This window comes from Heptranchias perlo, chromosome 7 (assembly GCF_035084215.1).
Source record: "Heptranchias perlo isolate sHepPer1 chromosome 7, sHepPer1.hap1, whole genome shotgun sequence".
NCBI classification, from domain to species: Eukaryota; Metazoa; Chordata; class Chondrichthyes; order Hexanchiformes; family Hexanchidae; genus Heptranchias; species Heptranchias perlo.
This window is the reverse complement of record NC_090331.1, coordinates 63,032,279-63,047,205: the sequence shown is the minus strand read 5'-3', so window position 1 is coordinate 63,047,205 and position 14,927 is coordinate 63,032,279. Positions and strand designations below refer to the sequence as shown.

General features: G+C 38.2%; 1 protein-coding gene across 1 annotated transcript in view; it reads left to right on the top strand.

The window, feature by feature from the left end:
- LOC137323784 (collagen alpha-2(V) chain-like) overlaps positions 1-14,927 on the top strand; it is a 256,252-nt gene that overhangs the window by 185,459 nt on the left and 55,866 nt on the right. The window contains exons 21-26 of the mRNA XM_067987707.1: positions 4,660-4,758; positions 6,976-7,029; positions 10,709-10,816; positions 11,439-11,492; positions 11,617-11,715; positions 12,919-12,972. Of these exons, the coding sequence (XP_067843808.1) occupies positions 4,660-4,758; positions 6,976-7,029; positions 10,709-10,816; positions 11,439-11,492; positions 11,617-11,715; positions 12,919-12,972 (468 nt within the window). The remainder of the gene's footprint in view (positions 1-4,659; positions 4,759-6,975; positions 7,030-10,708; positions 10,817-11,438; positions 11,493-11,616; positions 11,716-12,918; positions 12,973-14,927) is intronic.

The following is a 14,927-nucleotide window of genomic DNA, read 5'->3' as shown; positions in this document are numbered from 1 at the left end:
CTCCTTCCACCTACCCAGCTTCATTCCCTAAAACTAAATCCAGAACTGCCCCCCCCCTCTTGTTTGGTTTGCTACATACTGGCTATAAAAGTTCTCCTGAATACAATTTAAGAATTCTGCGCCCTCTATACCTTTTGCACTGATTGTATCCCAGTTAATATTAGGGTAGTTGAAATCCCCTGCTATTACTGCCCTATTGTTTTTGCACTTCTCAGAAATCTGCTTACATATTTGCTCTTCTATCTCCCTCTGACTGTTTGGGGGTCTATAGTACACTCCCAGCAGTGTGACTGCCCCTTTTTTGTTGTTTATTTCAATCTATATGGCCTCATTTGATGATCCTTCTAACATATCATCCCTCCTCACAGTCGTAATTGTTTCTTTAACCAATATTTCCACCCCCTCTCCTTTTATATCCCCCCCCTCTATCTCATCTGAAAACCTTGTAACCAGGAACATTGAGCTGCCTTTCTTGTCCCTGTTTAAGCCATGTTTCAGTAATTGCTAAGATATCGTACTGCCACGTGTCTATCTGTGCCCTCAGCTCATCTGCCTTATTCACTATACTCCTTGCATTGAGGTATATACCATTAAGCACTGCCAAGCTCCTTTGTTGTCTAGTTTCTAACCTTTGTTTCCTCTGCCTTCCAAACTCACTTACTAATTTTTTGCCTTCCATTTCCAGCTCTGCTTCTCTCCCTTCTGAATCTATGCTCAGGTTCCCATTCCCCTGCCAAGCTTGTTTAAACCGTCCCCAACAACACTAGCAAACCTCCCCACGAGGATATTGATCCCAGCCCTTTGAGGTGCAACCCGTCCAACTTGTACAGGTCCCACCTCCCCCTGGTGCCAGTGCCCCAGGAATCTAAAGCTCTCCCTCCTGCACTATCTCATCAGCCACGCATTCATCTGCTCTATCCTCCTATTTCTATACTCACTAGCACGTGGGCACCGGCAGTAATTCGGAGATTACTACCTTGGAGGCCCTGCTTATTGATTTGTTTCCTAACTCCTTAAAATCTGCCTGCAGGACCTCATCCCTCTTTCTACCTATGTTGTTGGTACCGACATGGACCACGACTTCTGGTTGTTCACCCTCCCCCTCCAGAATGTTCTGCAGCCGCTCGATAACATCCTTGACCATGGCACCAAGGAGGCAACGTACCATCCTGGAATCTTGTTTGCAGCTGCAGAAACGCCTATCTGTTCTCCTAACTATAGAATCCCCTATCACTATCGCTCTCCTGACCTTTCTCCTTCCTCCTTGTACAGCTGAGCCACCCATGGTGCTGTGGACTTGGCTCTGGCTGCACTCCCCAGAGGAACCTTCTACCCCACCAATATTCAGAACTGAAATCACTGGTAGGAGTAGTGTATAGGCCTCCTAACATTTTGGAAGGATAGGAAAAAAGGTAAAGGTGGTGGGGTAGCTCTGTTAATAAAGGATGAAATTTGTATGATAGTGAGAAATGATCTTGGCTCAGAAGATCAAGATGTCGAATCAATTTGGGTGGAGGTAAGAAATAGCAAGGGAAAGAAATCACTGGTGGGCGTTGTATATAGGCCCCCTAACAATAGCTACACTGTAGGGCAAAATATTAATCAGGAAATAAGGGGGGCTTGTAAAAAAAGTAATGCAATAACTTTCACATAGATTGGACAAATCAAATTGGCAAAAATAGCCCTGAGGAGGAGTTCATAGAGTGTATTAGAGACTGTTTCTTAGACCAACCAGGGAACAGGCCATTTTGGATCTGGTAATGGGTAACAAAACAGGATTAATTAATGATCTCAAAGTAAAAGATCCCTTGGGAAGCAGTGATCATAACATGATAGAATTTCACGTCCAGTTTGAGAGCGAGGATCTTGGGTCTGAAACTACTGTATTAAACTTAAATAAGGGCAATTATAAAGGAATGAGGGTGGAATTGGCTAAAGTGGACTGGGTAAACAGATTAGATGGTATGATGGTGGATAAGCAGTGGCAAACATTTAAAAAGATATTTTATGACTCGCAACAAAAATATATCCCCGTTAGGAGGAAAGACTCCACAAAAAGGGTGAACCAACCATGGTTAATTAAGGAAGTAAAGGATGGTATCAAGTTAAAAGAAAAAGCATACAACATGGCAAAGATTACCGGTAAGCCCGAAGATTGGGAAAACTTTAAAAACCAGCAAAGGATGACTAAAAGAATAATAAAGAGGGAGAAAATAAATTATGAGAGTATACTAGGAAGAAATATAAAAAATGACAGTCAAAGCTTCTACAAGTATATAAAAAGGAAGAGGGTAGCTAAAGTAAACATTGGTCCCTCAGAGGATGAGACTGGGGAAATAATAATGGAAAACAAGGAAATGGCAGAGGAATTGAACAGATATTTTATATCTGTCTTCACAGTAGAAGACACTAATAATATAGAGACATTTCAGTAATGTTTAAAGCACTACATAGATGCATTCCTACCTGTAAATTCTTGGTAGTTGACGATAAATAGGTCTGTTGAGAGACCCAAGTTTCCAACATGAAGAATTTTGCCTTTCTCACTCTTTTTTCCAATGCACTACGGGAAGTGCAGGATATCCTTTCATTTTATTCAATAGAATTAATTGCAAATTACAAATTCCCCATGAAGATAATTCCACCCAGATTAAATAAACTAACACATGCAATTTGTGACCTAGTTGTCTGCATCATACATATGGTGCTCTGGAATGATTTTGTTTCAAACCTGATGTGACTAATGCCCATAGAGTCCTATTAAGACAAACCTTTGAAATAATCCAGGAATTGAACCATCTGAAATCTGGATGGTTGACTCCAAAGTATGTTTAAAATTATGAAACAGGTGGACAGAATTCAAGAGAATTGGATACAGACCTCCTCCCTTCCCCCCCCCCCCCCCACCCCTAGACTGCTGGAGACCTCAAGTATAGACTTTTCCCTCCACAGGCACTCTTAGCGTTATATTCAGACGGTGAATGCAATTTTTTAAAACAACAATAGGCATCGACCTCCTGCAGGAAACCCCTCACTTCCAACCATCAGTGATGCAGTCCCACAAAACCTTCGATGTGATTTCCAAATTGGAATCATAAGAATGTAAACTGGGCAAAGCAGCACAATGGTTCTCTATGCATGTACAGTGACATTTTCTAAAGTTACCTAGCCGGCCTATTTCTGAATTGGAACAGAATTCTTATTGTTAGAGTGTCTACATTTTGACCGGGGTGTTTATACAATACTGGAAAAGTGAAAGCATTTCAGTGGAACAGCGCAAAGGCTCAGGAGCAATGGTGTGTATTGTGACAGAGGTTTGGGGATATGGATGTCCAACTTTGATTCCTCATATGGAAAGTTCTGATTTCAACTGGGTTGTGAAAGGAATTGCCAAGCCTGGAAACTTATATCACCCCCACCCTCGCTGGCCTCAGTTGGCTCCCCACTCCTTAGCACGTTGACTTTAAAATCCTTGTCCACGCTTTTAAATCCCCTTGTGGCCTTTTGCTTCCTATCTTCAGCTCTATGTCGTATTATGCACAAACTGCTCTTCTAGTTCTGGTCAACTGTACATCCCACCCCCTCCTCCTCTCCACTATTGATGACAGAATCTTCAGCCACCATACTTATGCACGTTGGAATTCTCTTGCTAAAACCCTTTACCTTGCTACCTATCTGCACACACCGCCACCCTCAAAAGCCTCATCAAGATCTTTCTGTTTGACCATGCTTTTGATTAACTCCTGCAACTTCTCTTCCTCTTCCTGCTTGCATTCTCCAAGTGCCTTGTAAATTGCCTTGGAAAGTTTTATTATGTGAAAGGTTTTGTAAATGTACAAGTTGTTACCCATTGAAAAAGAGCAAGCAGGTCGCATGTCAAATTAGGACACTCTTAGTATATCTGTCATACTTCACAATGCACTTGATTGGCTTACATACCATATCATAACATAGCACACAAATTACAATTGAACAATACCTTTTTAAAAAAAAGTATAAGAAAAGAAAGCCTGTTATGATCTTGATAAACAACCATCCTGCCAAATAGAAGGATTTACAAGCAGCTCTCAATCTAGAAGGAAATTTAATCAGCATTTAAGGTCTAATCAACTTCTGGGTGTGTCTATTTAGATCACTGCGCTATACAGAGTGTGCTTTGTGACCTTAAAGGGACAGGCCAATGTTGAATGCATCTCCACCTCGACAGCTCTTCATGCTTATCAATAAGAGCTATAAATCTATGAACATACGAAAATGACAGGCAAGAGAAAAACAGCTGTTCCATCAGTCCTGCGCCACACTCAAGATGGCTGGAGCATCATGGCTAGACACCTCCCACCCCTCCCCAGCCATTTAATCTTTGGAGAAAGGCAAAACACCAGAGAAAAACCCAGGGCTAATAAGGGAAAAAATACTCTGGAAAATTCCTCTACGACCCTCCCTCAAGCAATTGAAAAACACCTGTTTAGCACCTACAGCTCACTGGTCGATTTCAAATGAGGCAAGAGCCTTAAAATCGTGGCGCCTCTTCGCTGCCAGAATGCCCAGCCAGCCTGCTTCGCTGGTCGGCCACCTAAAAGTTAAAAATCTACCCGAATGTGTCTTAAAATTAGATGATTCATTGCACTATCAGTTCATGTACTTCTGTCCATTGTACAGGGCTCACCAGGCACTAGCGGTGCTGCTGGCTTTCCAGGCCCCCCTGGATCTACTGGCCCACGAGGGAACACTGGACCTACTGGGATCAAAGGTCAAAGGGTAAGAGTCTCATTTATTCAAATAATAGTAAACAAGTATGACATAATTTTGATATTACCTGGTCTTTCTCCTGGGATAAAATGAAATGGAGAACATTGCTGGATAAAAGAAATTTGATGATGTGTGCTCTTTATTTTGCACCCATTCATGCTGTATAAGAGACAAACTAATCCCTGCATTCTGTATACAGTCTTGTTTCTTGCTTAGGCCAAAGGTAAAAATGAGGACTGCTCTACATCACCATGATTAAACAGTACTAAATAAACTGCAGCGTGATGATCGCACACAAATATAAAATTGTGATGTGGAGATGCCGGTGATGGACTGGGGTTGACAATTGTAAACAATTTTACAACACCAAGTTATAGTCCAGCAATTTTATTTTAAATTCACAAGCTTTCGGAGGCTTCCCCCTTCATCAGGTGAACGATGTGAACGATCCGAAAGCTTGTGAATTTAAAATAAAATTGCTGGACTATAACTTGGTGTTGTAAAATTGTTTACAAATATAAAATCATTCAATTTAGGAAGGTTCACTATCAGACTACCTCAGGATTTCTGAAACAGGTGGTGTAAGTGTGGAAGGTCTGACTAAACCACCCATAAAAAGGTTAGAAGTAGTAAGGCTCTCCTTTATGTACTTTGAAGATGCAAAGTGTTACCTCTTGAGGTTTTATGAACAAATTAGGAATGCACTAGGTTCACCCTAGAAATACAAACCCTCAAATGAGGTATTTAGATTAATAATTACGATCATCATACAATCTAAAGTGAATGTACCTATACCATTTTAAAAAAATGAAAAACAAGGTACTATCAAATCCAGTATATATAATCACACCTTCTTCAAGCAGGGATTATAATCTGCAAACCTGGGGTGTGCCTCATGCCCCAATGTGAACTCTGTTTACTTAGCTGCCTGTGTAAAAGTCATGGATGGAGAACTAAATACATTGAGTTTAATATATCTGCATGTATCTTCGACTGACAATTTAATCAATTTTTCTGGAGAGACCTTGATGACCTATCACCAGTAAAATTGAAGTAAAATCCATTTTTATAGGTTTATGTCAAATATTTCCTTCCCACATTTCAACTTGTTTTTATTTTTTAAATTGTTTCTTTACAAATTTAACACCTTAGCAAAACCATGAGTGAACATGGTTTTAAAAACTAAGCAAGTAATATAGAGCACAAAAGTCAGAAAATTATTCCTTTTGTGCTGACTGATCCAGACAAAACTTTACTGCACCTAGGCAATGTAGAATAAAAACGATTATTTACTGTGCCACAGATGCAGGAACTTCAATAAATGGAGTGGTGCTTTTAAAACTCCTGGCGAGCTGATTTTGACAGCTGTCTTTGTGTTGTCCTAAAGCAGGGCGTTGTAGTCAGCTTGATAATGTATTAAAAATATAGTGACAATTAAATAAAGGTGACTTCCCCTTACTCAATTTTAACCCAATTATTTTCTTAAGGTCGCATAACTTGGTTGCTGACAGGAAAAGTGTCATCCTTCCAAACCTCTGTCAGTGCTCTCTTTCGTTGGTATGGGAATGCAGATTGTAACGCAGTAACAATCCCTCACCCCCTGGTTTCACTCAGCTGTGATTGGAAACTGAACAGAGACAGAGACTGAACCTCCCATCCCTGAAGCTTTGCTGTAGTACAGAAATGTTGGTTGCAGCAAAGAATCACAGAATTTTACATACAGGAGACCATTTTCCCCATCACACATGTGTTAGCTCTCAGAAAGGGCTATTCACTTAATCCCATTCGCTTCCCCTTCCCCATTCCCTTTTTAAATGTTTCTTTTTCAAATATTTATCTACTTTCCTTTTAAAAGCCATTATGGATACTGCTTCCATCATTGTTTTTGGGATGACCTTCCATGTCGTAACAAATTTGACTTAAGAAACAATTCTCCTAACCTGTCCCCTTCATTATTTTTGGTGATGTTCTTAAATTTATGTTCTCTCGTCACTGACTCACCAACTAATGGAAAGTTTTTTCCTTTACTTTTATCAAAACCCTTCATAATTTTAATACCATTAATATGCTTCTAAGGTAATGTACATAATTCATTCTAGTAATAGGGGACATTATGATCAAGATCACAAGTCGTTGGATGAAGAAATGATGTGTGAAGTCAAGTTAGTGACTAATTATTTCTGATGACAACTTAGTGTATGGTTATAATATTGTTTTTTGTTCCAGGGAGAACCAGGTCAACTGGGCTACAAGGGAGAAAGTGGATCTAAGGGCGAGTTTGTAAGTTTCACTATGTTTCAATATAAAACAATGACAAAAAAATATTGACTATAGAGTTTAGTGGTTTTGTTGTAGAAGAGGGAAGGGATATTAAAAAAGCAAATGAGAAAACAAGGAAGAAGAATGTTGTTTTTTTATTCACTTCATTTTATTCCCCTTTCCTTCAACCACCTATCAAACCTAATCTTATTTGGTCTACATTCCAAAAAAATGGAGTCAGAATTGAGTGGTATGTATCTGAATGCACAAAGTATTCACAACAAAATTGGAGAGTTAGAAGCATTAATTAACTATGGAGGGATGTGATATAGCTGCTCTAAAGGAGATGTGGTTTAAATATGAACTAGATATTCCTGGTTATAACATTTCCAGGAGAGGAAAGGGTATGGATGGGATGATATGCTATCATCACTAGTACAAAACAGTAATATCACTCTTCACAAAAAGTCTTGCTGATGAAATTTTAGAGCCAGGAACACCATCAGTGCCCGGTGGCCCTGGGGGATCAATATGATCTTTACCACCGGGCACACCAATAGGACCCTGAGTATGAAGAAAAATTGAGTAAATGAAAGATGTATCAAGAGACTAGTGTTATATTTTTGTACTATATAGAAATTACAACAGGTTATTTGGCCCAACCAGTCTATGTTAGTGTTTATCCTCCACGTAAACTATAGTCCTAATCCCATGTGCCTGCTTTGTTCCCACATCCTTTTATTCCCCTTTCCTTCTACCACCTGTCAAACCTATTGTTAAATGTTGACATGGGAGGTGATTTTAAACCCAATGAACGGGTGGTTTGGGAGCTGAAAACAGTTTTTTTGGGTCGCGATTGCAAAATATTTGGACTTGGCGTTCCCAGTGGGAAGCCTGTACTTTTCCACGCCGATATTAAACCCGGAAATAAAGCTGGGTTGCGGTCGCGACCCAAAAAACAACTGTTATCGACTCCCGCCCGTTCTTGGGGTTTAAAATCACCCACATGGTCTCTGCTTCATTCACTAACTCTGGTAGTGCATTTCACAGTCTCATAACCTGTTGTGTAAAAAATACTTCTCCTGGTCTCTGTTCTAAATCTCTTGCATTTAATCTTATATTTATGTCCCGTTGTTCTAGACTCCTCAACCACTGGAAACAGTCTTTTTCTATTCGCTGTCAATTTCAAATTGAGAGAAGTTAGGAGAAATTTTATTTGGAGTGGATTGTTGGAATGTGGAATGCTTTACCAAAAGGAGTAGTTGACGCAGAGATTATTGCTTTTAAAGGAAAATTGGATAAATATTTAAAGCAATGAAAGATACAAGGCTTTGGGGAGAAAGCAGGGCGATGGAATTTTTTGGATTGCTCTAGCAAAGACATAATGGGCCAAATGGCCTCTTTCTCTGTTATAAACTTCTGTCATTCTATGCTATTTTGCACAGTTATTGTGAGCGAAATATGTGCAGATGCACAATAGTGCATAAAAAGTCCCACCATCCAAACAGTAATAGTTGGATTATGATGGCATTGGCATCAGGCTATGACTCGTGCTTTCCTGCATACTTTGATATGTTAGTAGGAGGCTAGGCTTGTTTATTCAATTTAGTGATAATATGTGCTGTTATGTGAAAGAGCACTGTTCTTTGGATATATGAAAATAATCTGGATTTTTTTGGTTTGGCAATTGAAACTCAGGATTTGATGCAATCAGAAGTACAATATATTTGGCTTGAATAACTTGTTCAGTACTAGATATGAGATAATAGCCTTCTATTGTAGGTCACAGTCACTGCAAGTTCTGTCACTAAGCATGGTTGATTTGATGATAAACAACACTGTTTTGAATTTGTCTTCCTCTATACAGATCAAGTTTTAACAACTAACATTAATCCATCATTGTATGAACAGAGAACCATACATGTACCAGTGAGATAATCCCATGAGACAGAACAAACTTTCTTTAAATCACTTATATATGCATTGCTTTTTATGATTTACAACAGAAAGTTTAAAAACTGCTTTGCATAAATTATAGTAGCTGACTTGAGGTTTTTGTAGGTAAGTAACTAGACAAGCAACAACTATAATTGACAGTTTGATAGTCTTAGCAGAAGAAGCACCGGCCTCCAAATCTTATCAGGAAAAGCATTTGACACTTAAACATGTCTGCTCACATTGTCCAGAGTTTGCCATTACTAGGTCTGATTGCCAAATGGATTTTTTCATGGCATTGGATAAATCTCATTTCATAGGGAATTGGTTGGGGAGGATAAGGGAAACTGTTATGAAGAATATCGAGGATGTTCCCGATGGCTGGGGAGTCGAGAACCAGGGGTCACAGTCTCAGGATACAGGGTATGCCATTTAGAACCGAGATGAGGAGAAATTTCTTCACTCAGAGGGTGGTAAACCTGTGGAATTCTCTACCACAGAAGGCAGTGGAGGCCAAGTCATTAGATGTATTCAAGAAGGAGATAGATATATTTCTTAATGCTAAAGGGATCAAGGGATATGGGGAAAAAGCAGGAACAGGGAACTGAGTTAGACGATCAGCCATGATCATTTTGAATGGCGGAGCAGGCCCGAAGGGCCGAATGGCCTACTCTTGCTCCTATTTTCTATGTTTCTATGTTTCTAAATGGTAGCTGTCCATCTAACAATATCCGATAATTAATTTTATAAAAATTGGTGAAATACAGTTTTTTATTCATGATTACTTTTTGCTAAAATTAACTCAGAAGGGAATTTCAGCCTCTAAGATAGCATTTAGATTCAACTTTCCTTAGTTATTTGCTGAATATTATGAAATAAAATTTTAAAATAAGATTGAATAAGCCAACCTCAGTTTGCACTGCATCATATTTCCAAAGTATTTTTCTTGCTGTATTTGCTGGACAGTGTTCAAATTTGTAGTATTGGGTAGACACTAGTGAGATCATTCATTTTTTGTTTGAAAACAGCCATTTTCAACTGTTTATCATGTTATGGTAAGAGACTCAGAGAACCTTCAGAGAATTTCCAGGCCAAAGTGCCCACATGGTTGATTTACCCTAATCGGGAACATTCAACTAAAATTAATTTTCATAGAAATGATAAAGTCACATTGTGCTGCATGATCTTCACAAGAGAAAAAGCTCAGACGATGAACAAATGAGGCAATAAGGTAGGTTCTATGAGACTGAAGAACATATAAATATGTAAAAAAAACATGAGAAAGGAAGCAGTCACCAAATGATCCCCCGTAGTAAAGAAACAATTTAATATCTTGTTGCATTGGAGCTATGTGTGTCACCAGATATCTAGATGACCGGACCCAATCATTTTGATACTCCCACTATCTTATTATACTTGGATCACATATAAAGTCAAAGGGATTGAGTTTCTACAGATCATTTGCCATAACTTCGGTGGAAGATCAACGGAAACCCCAGTTGGTAAAAGGATGTTTTTTTTAACGACTCATTTTAAATCACTTTAATATCCTAAGAAGTATCAAGGTTTCAAGGCATTTTCCCAAATAGACTAGAATATGAATCCACTTCAAAACCAATACAAGGTCTGTGGAAAGTAAATTACTACTTTGCTAAGACAGATTCACAAGAAATGGTGTATACTAATTCATAATGTAACCCAAATTGTTCAGTAGCAGGTAATCATGTGACACATCCAAGCTATTATTCTTCTTTGATCCATGTAGGGTCCACCAGGTCCACAGGGAGCTTTAGGCCCAATGGGTGAAGAAGGCAAGAGAGGACCTCGTGGTGACCCTGGTTCTGTTGGTGTTGCCGGTATGGTCGGAGAAAGAGTAAGAACATGACCAGAATTATATTTACAATCAATATCTGACTTAAAATGTTAAGAATCGTTGGATGATCCAGGAAAAAAACTTTGAACAGGCGTTAAGTAATAATTATAATCCAACTTGGTTGTAACTTTTCTACATCTGTTTTTAAATTAATAGACATTATATAGTATTGAAAGATATGGTACTAAAGATGGCATATCAAAAAATAGTGGACAGATTAATGGAAGCAAGCAATTTGTTTCACATATTGATCTCAGTGGGATCGCAGTAGAGATGCTGCATTTGGCCTTTGTGGCCCTGAATAAGGCAACAGTGAAAATCAGCTGGGATTCCTTCTCCTGTTTGCTATCAGTGCCCACTGAAAAGTGTACATGTGGGCATTGGTGAGGACAGAATCAGGATTGACTGTAATGCTCCCCAAAGTTGAAAAGCCTGCACAAAGTCTCTTCTTATCCACGTTTGCCAATCAAGAATAGCTGCTTGTCATGTTACCAAAGGGTGGTCAGTGCCTACGGATCTGAGCTTTTGTGAAAATAAGCAGGGTAAAACAAAGTTTGAAATTACATAATTATTGTTATTCTTTGGACATTTAAATTTAGAATATAATTTTTTTTGCAATCAGGGTTCCCCAGGTAATCGCGGTTTCCCAGGTCAAGATGGGCTACCTGGTCCAAAGGTAAGTAGATATATTTCAACACAAAACAATTAAAAGTTTATAAGAAAGCTGGTATGTATTTTGAAAACTCCTAAGAAGGACTGTCGATCAATGTTAATGAAGAATGTGCTTTTTATGTCATCAGGGTGCTCAAGGACAGCGTGGTATAACGGGTCCTGCTGGTCCTAAAGGATCTGTAGGTGATCCTGGCCGCCTTGGTGATCGTGGCCTCCCAGGTGCAAGGGTAAGAACATTCATTAGGATTTGAGCAGTAACAGTATGGCAGTGCCTCAGTGACATTACCAGTAGTTATCGGAAAATATACAACATTTACTCAAACTAATGGCTGCTAATTTGGGTTATATACATATCTTATCAAAGGGAAATCCAATAATAGTTGAAGTAGACTTGGGAATCATGAATATTGCAAAATATGTCAATAAACACCATGAAAATAATACATAAAGCAAAAATTCCAACAATATGAAAAATTTACAATGCAAGTTTTTGCAATCTGCTGGAATCATTTCACCCAGCCCTAAATTTTCTACTGTGAATTCACTAGATTGACATTAACACAAGAATTGAAAATGTAAGTCAAATAAGTCTGTGTGATTTGTTTAAAATTACAACTCAACATGCTGCCATTTATTTTTTATTTCTCTTATGTTTGGTATTGTTTTTGTGTATTTCATACTCTGTGACATGGCTTAAAATGCATGTTTGTGGCGGTTTGGGACATGTTGATACAATTGATATTCCTTTTATATCTGTCCTTATTGTACATTTCCTCTGTGACTGAATTTGCATAATAGAGATAAACTTTGAATCTCAGTGAAAATGCAGTTTAAAATCTGTGATATTATTGGGGCAAGCTAATACAGGGAGATCAAAAGTAGTTCTTTAAACATTGAGCTAGCAGCAGAGTCATGTGTAGAAAATATGTGCAAATAACTCTTGCTGGGGGGAAGGTCCAGTGAGTTCCCTTAGCCTGTTCAGTGGTTTTCATTTTAGCAAGCTATAACAGCACTGGATAGTGGCCAATAATTGATTAAAGAAAGGAATGCAAAGCAACAGCATAGAAAAACAGATGAATGAGAATAAGTGAATGCCAATACAGTATAGTGCCAAGATTTGTTATTAGAAACTTGTGAGGATTTGCAAATCTTGCTTGTTTGTCTTGTCAAGTATTGAGTTTTATTAACACCTTGTCATGGCACATTCACCAAAACCAGAGAGAAAAGTATTTATAATGAGAGGTTGTAATAAATGAAGTTTTGCTTTATTATTGTTTTTGGACTCGAAGCAATATTGAGCACTGCTTTTATTGGCATACTCGTCACACATTTACTGGATTCAGCTGCATCTTATTACATTTTTTTCTGAGTATTTGAATAATAAATTTTAACCAGTAAACTAATGTAATAAGTTTTCATTTAAATTCTAGGGTCTTACAGGAAACTCAGGAGTCACGGGCCCTGAAGGCAAACCTGGTGCTACGGTATGTATTCAAATAGGAATGATGATCAATAGTATATCATCGGGTTTTAATTTTGTTTTATTGCATTTGTATAATTTCTTAGTGTTATGTTGGCCTGTAATATTTCCTGAGTGAAGATTTCTTCCCAGTGTCCTGGTCAACGTTCCACCCACAACCAGCACCATCAAAAACAGACCATCCAATTATTTATTCATTTGCTGTTTGTGGGACCTTATTGTGTGCAAATTGGCTGCTGCATTTGTCTACATAACAACAGTGACTGTACAATAAAAAGTAACTAATTAGGTGTAAAGCACTTTGAGATGTCCTGAGGAGCAAGTCTTATCTCATCAGGTGTTTGATAAGGCATTGTATAAATGCAAGTTTTTTCTTACTTTACAGTGCTTTAAAATGTTATGCTTCTTCGGATTCTGCAATTGCTAACTAAATTGACAAAAATTACATTTGAACAACATTAGGTAAATTATATAATAAAAACTGTGAAAAATTAAAAATTCCAACTGTCGCTTAATTAAGTTGGGGTTCAGATTCATTAATGTTTACTGCTTGACGAGGACATCCATATAGAGTAGAATCTGTAGTAAAGGTTGGGGGGAAAAAAAAGGGAAAGATGAAAATCCTAGAATAATAAGGCTATATGCTTCAGTGAACTTCTGCTCCATAGCCTTTACTAAGAACTAGGTTATGAATGCACTGAGCATGCTCATTTAGTACAGTCAGTACACCACAGTATTGTTCCTTTCTTTCTTATGAAAACACTACCTGGTACTATGATGGGTGCTCTTTGACCCGCTTGAAGATGCTTTATCTGAGTAGTCCTCTCATTAACCAATGTCACCTACAAGAAACTGAAAATGTACACCTTCTATGTACCTACTGCTTTGACAACTAAACTTTTAGGCATTTCTTATTTTAGAACTAGAACCTGAGGAACAATGTATTATTAAATCAAAGCAATTCTAGAACACTGCAAAGGTGGATAAATGGAGTTGAGGTACAGATCAGCCATGAACTAATTGAATGGTGGAACAGGCTTGAGGGGCTGAATGGCCTGCTCCTGTTCCTATACTATAATAAAATGTACTAAGAACAGAATGAGCAGGATATATAACTATTTCCATCTGTATTACCACAAGGTACAAATGCTTAATGCTGTTAGCCGATGCATATATATAATTAAAAAAATATATATCAATGTTGTGTATTGTCAACCAAGCCTCCAGAATAAAAAATAATAGGGGAAGAATTGTTTTGGTCACTATGTGGAGCAACATAGTATGCATCCATGAAATTTCATCGCCCAGAGAGTGGTAAGAATGTGGAACTCACTACCACAAGGAGTAGATGAGGCAACTAACATAATGCATTTAAGGGGAAGCTAGATAAAAACATGAGGGAGAAGGGAATAGAAGGCTTTGTTGATAGGGTTAGATGAAGAAAGGTAGGAGGAGGCTCACAGTCTGGACCTGTTGGGTTGAATGGCCTGTTTCTGTGCTGTACATTCTTTGTAATTCTTTGTAAGTAGTTGGTACTTCGCACTATACTGACCAGAGGGAATGTTCATGAAGACATTTGTGATATTGCTACACATAGCAACCAGAGGCATTTTTCCCTTTGTGAGGTTTATAAAATGTAATGTTTGTAGGTTGAAAGCTGCTTGTCCTAAGTTATGAATTGAAAAGCAATATTGATGCATGTAATAGTTGAGTGTGTCATTAAAGAACTGCATACTTGCTTTAAAAATGTATTGTTTACAATTCTGAATTAGTTCAAGCAGTTCAACTGAAGGTCATTTAGATTTATGCTTCAGATAGCATGCATATCGCCAAAGAAGAGTCTGAACCTAAATTAAGGTCATTATGTTTCAGAAACATCTACTCCTGTGGGAACCCTGAATCTGGTTATGCCAAGATGGATTACAGTCAGTCTGAAAATGTACAGATTTAGGAAAAAAA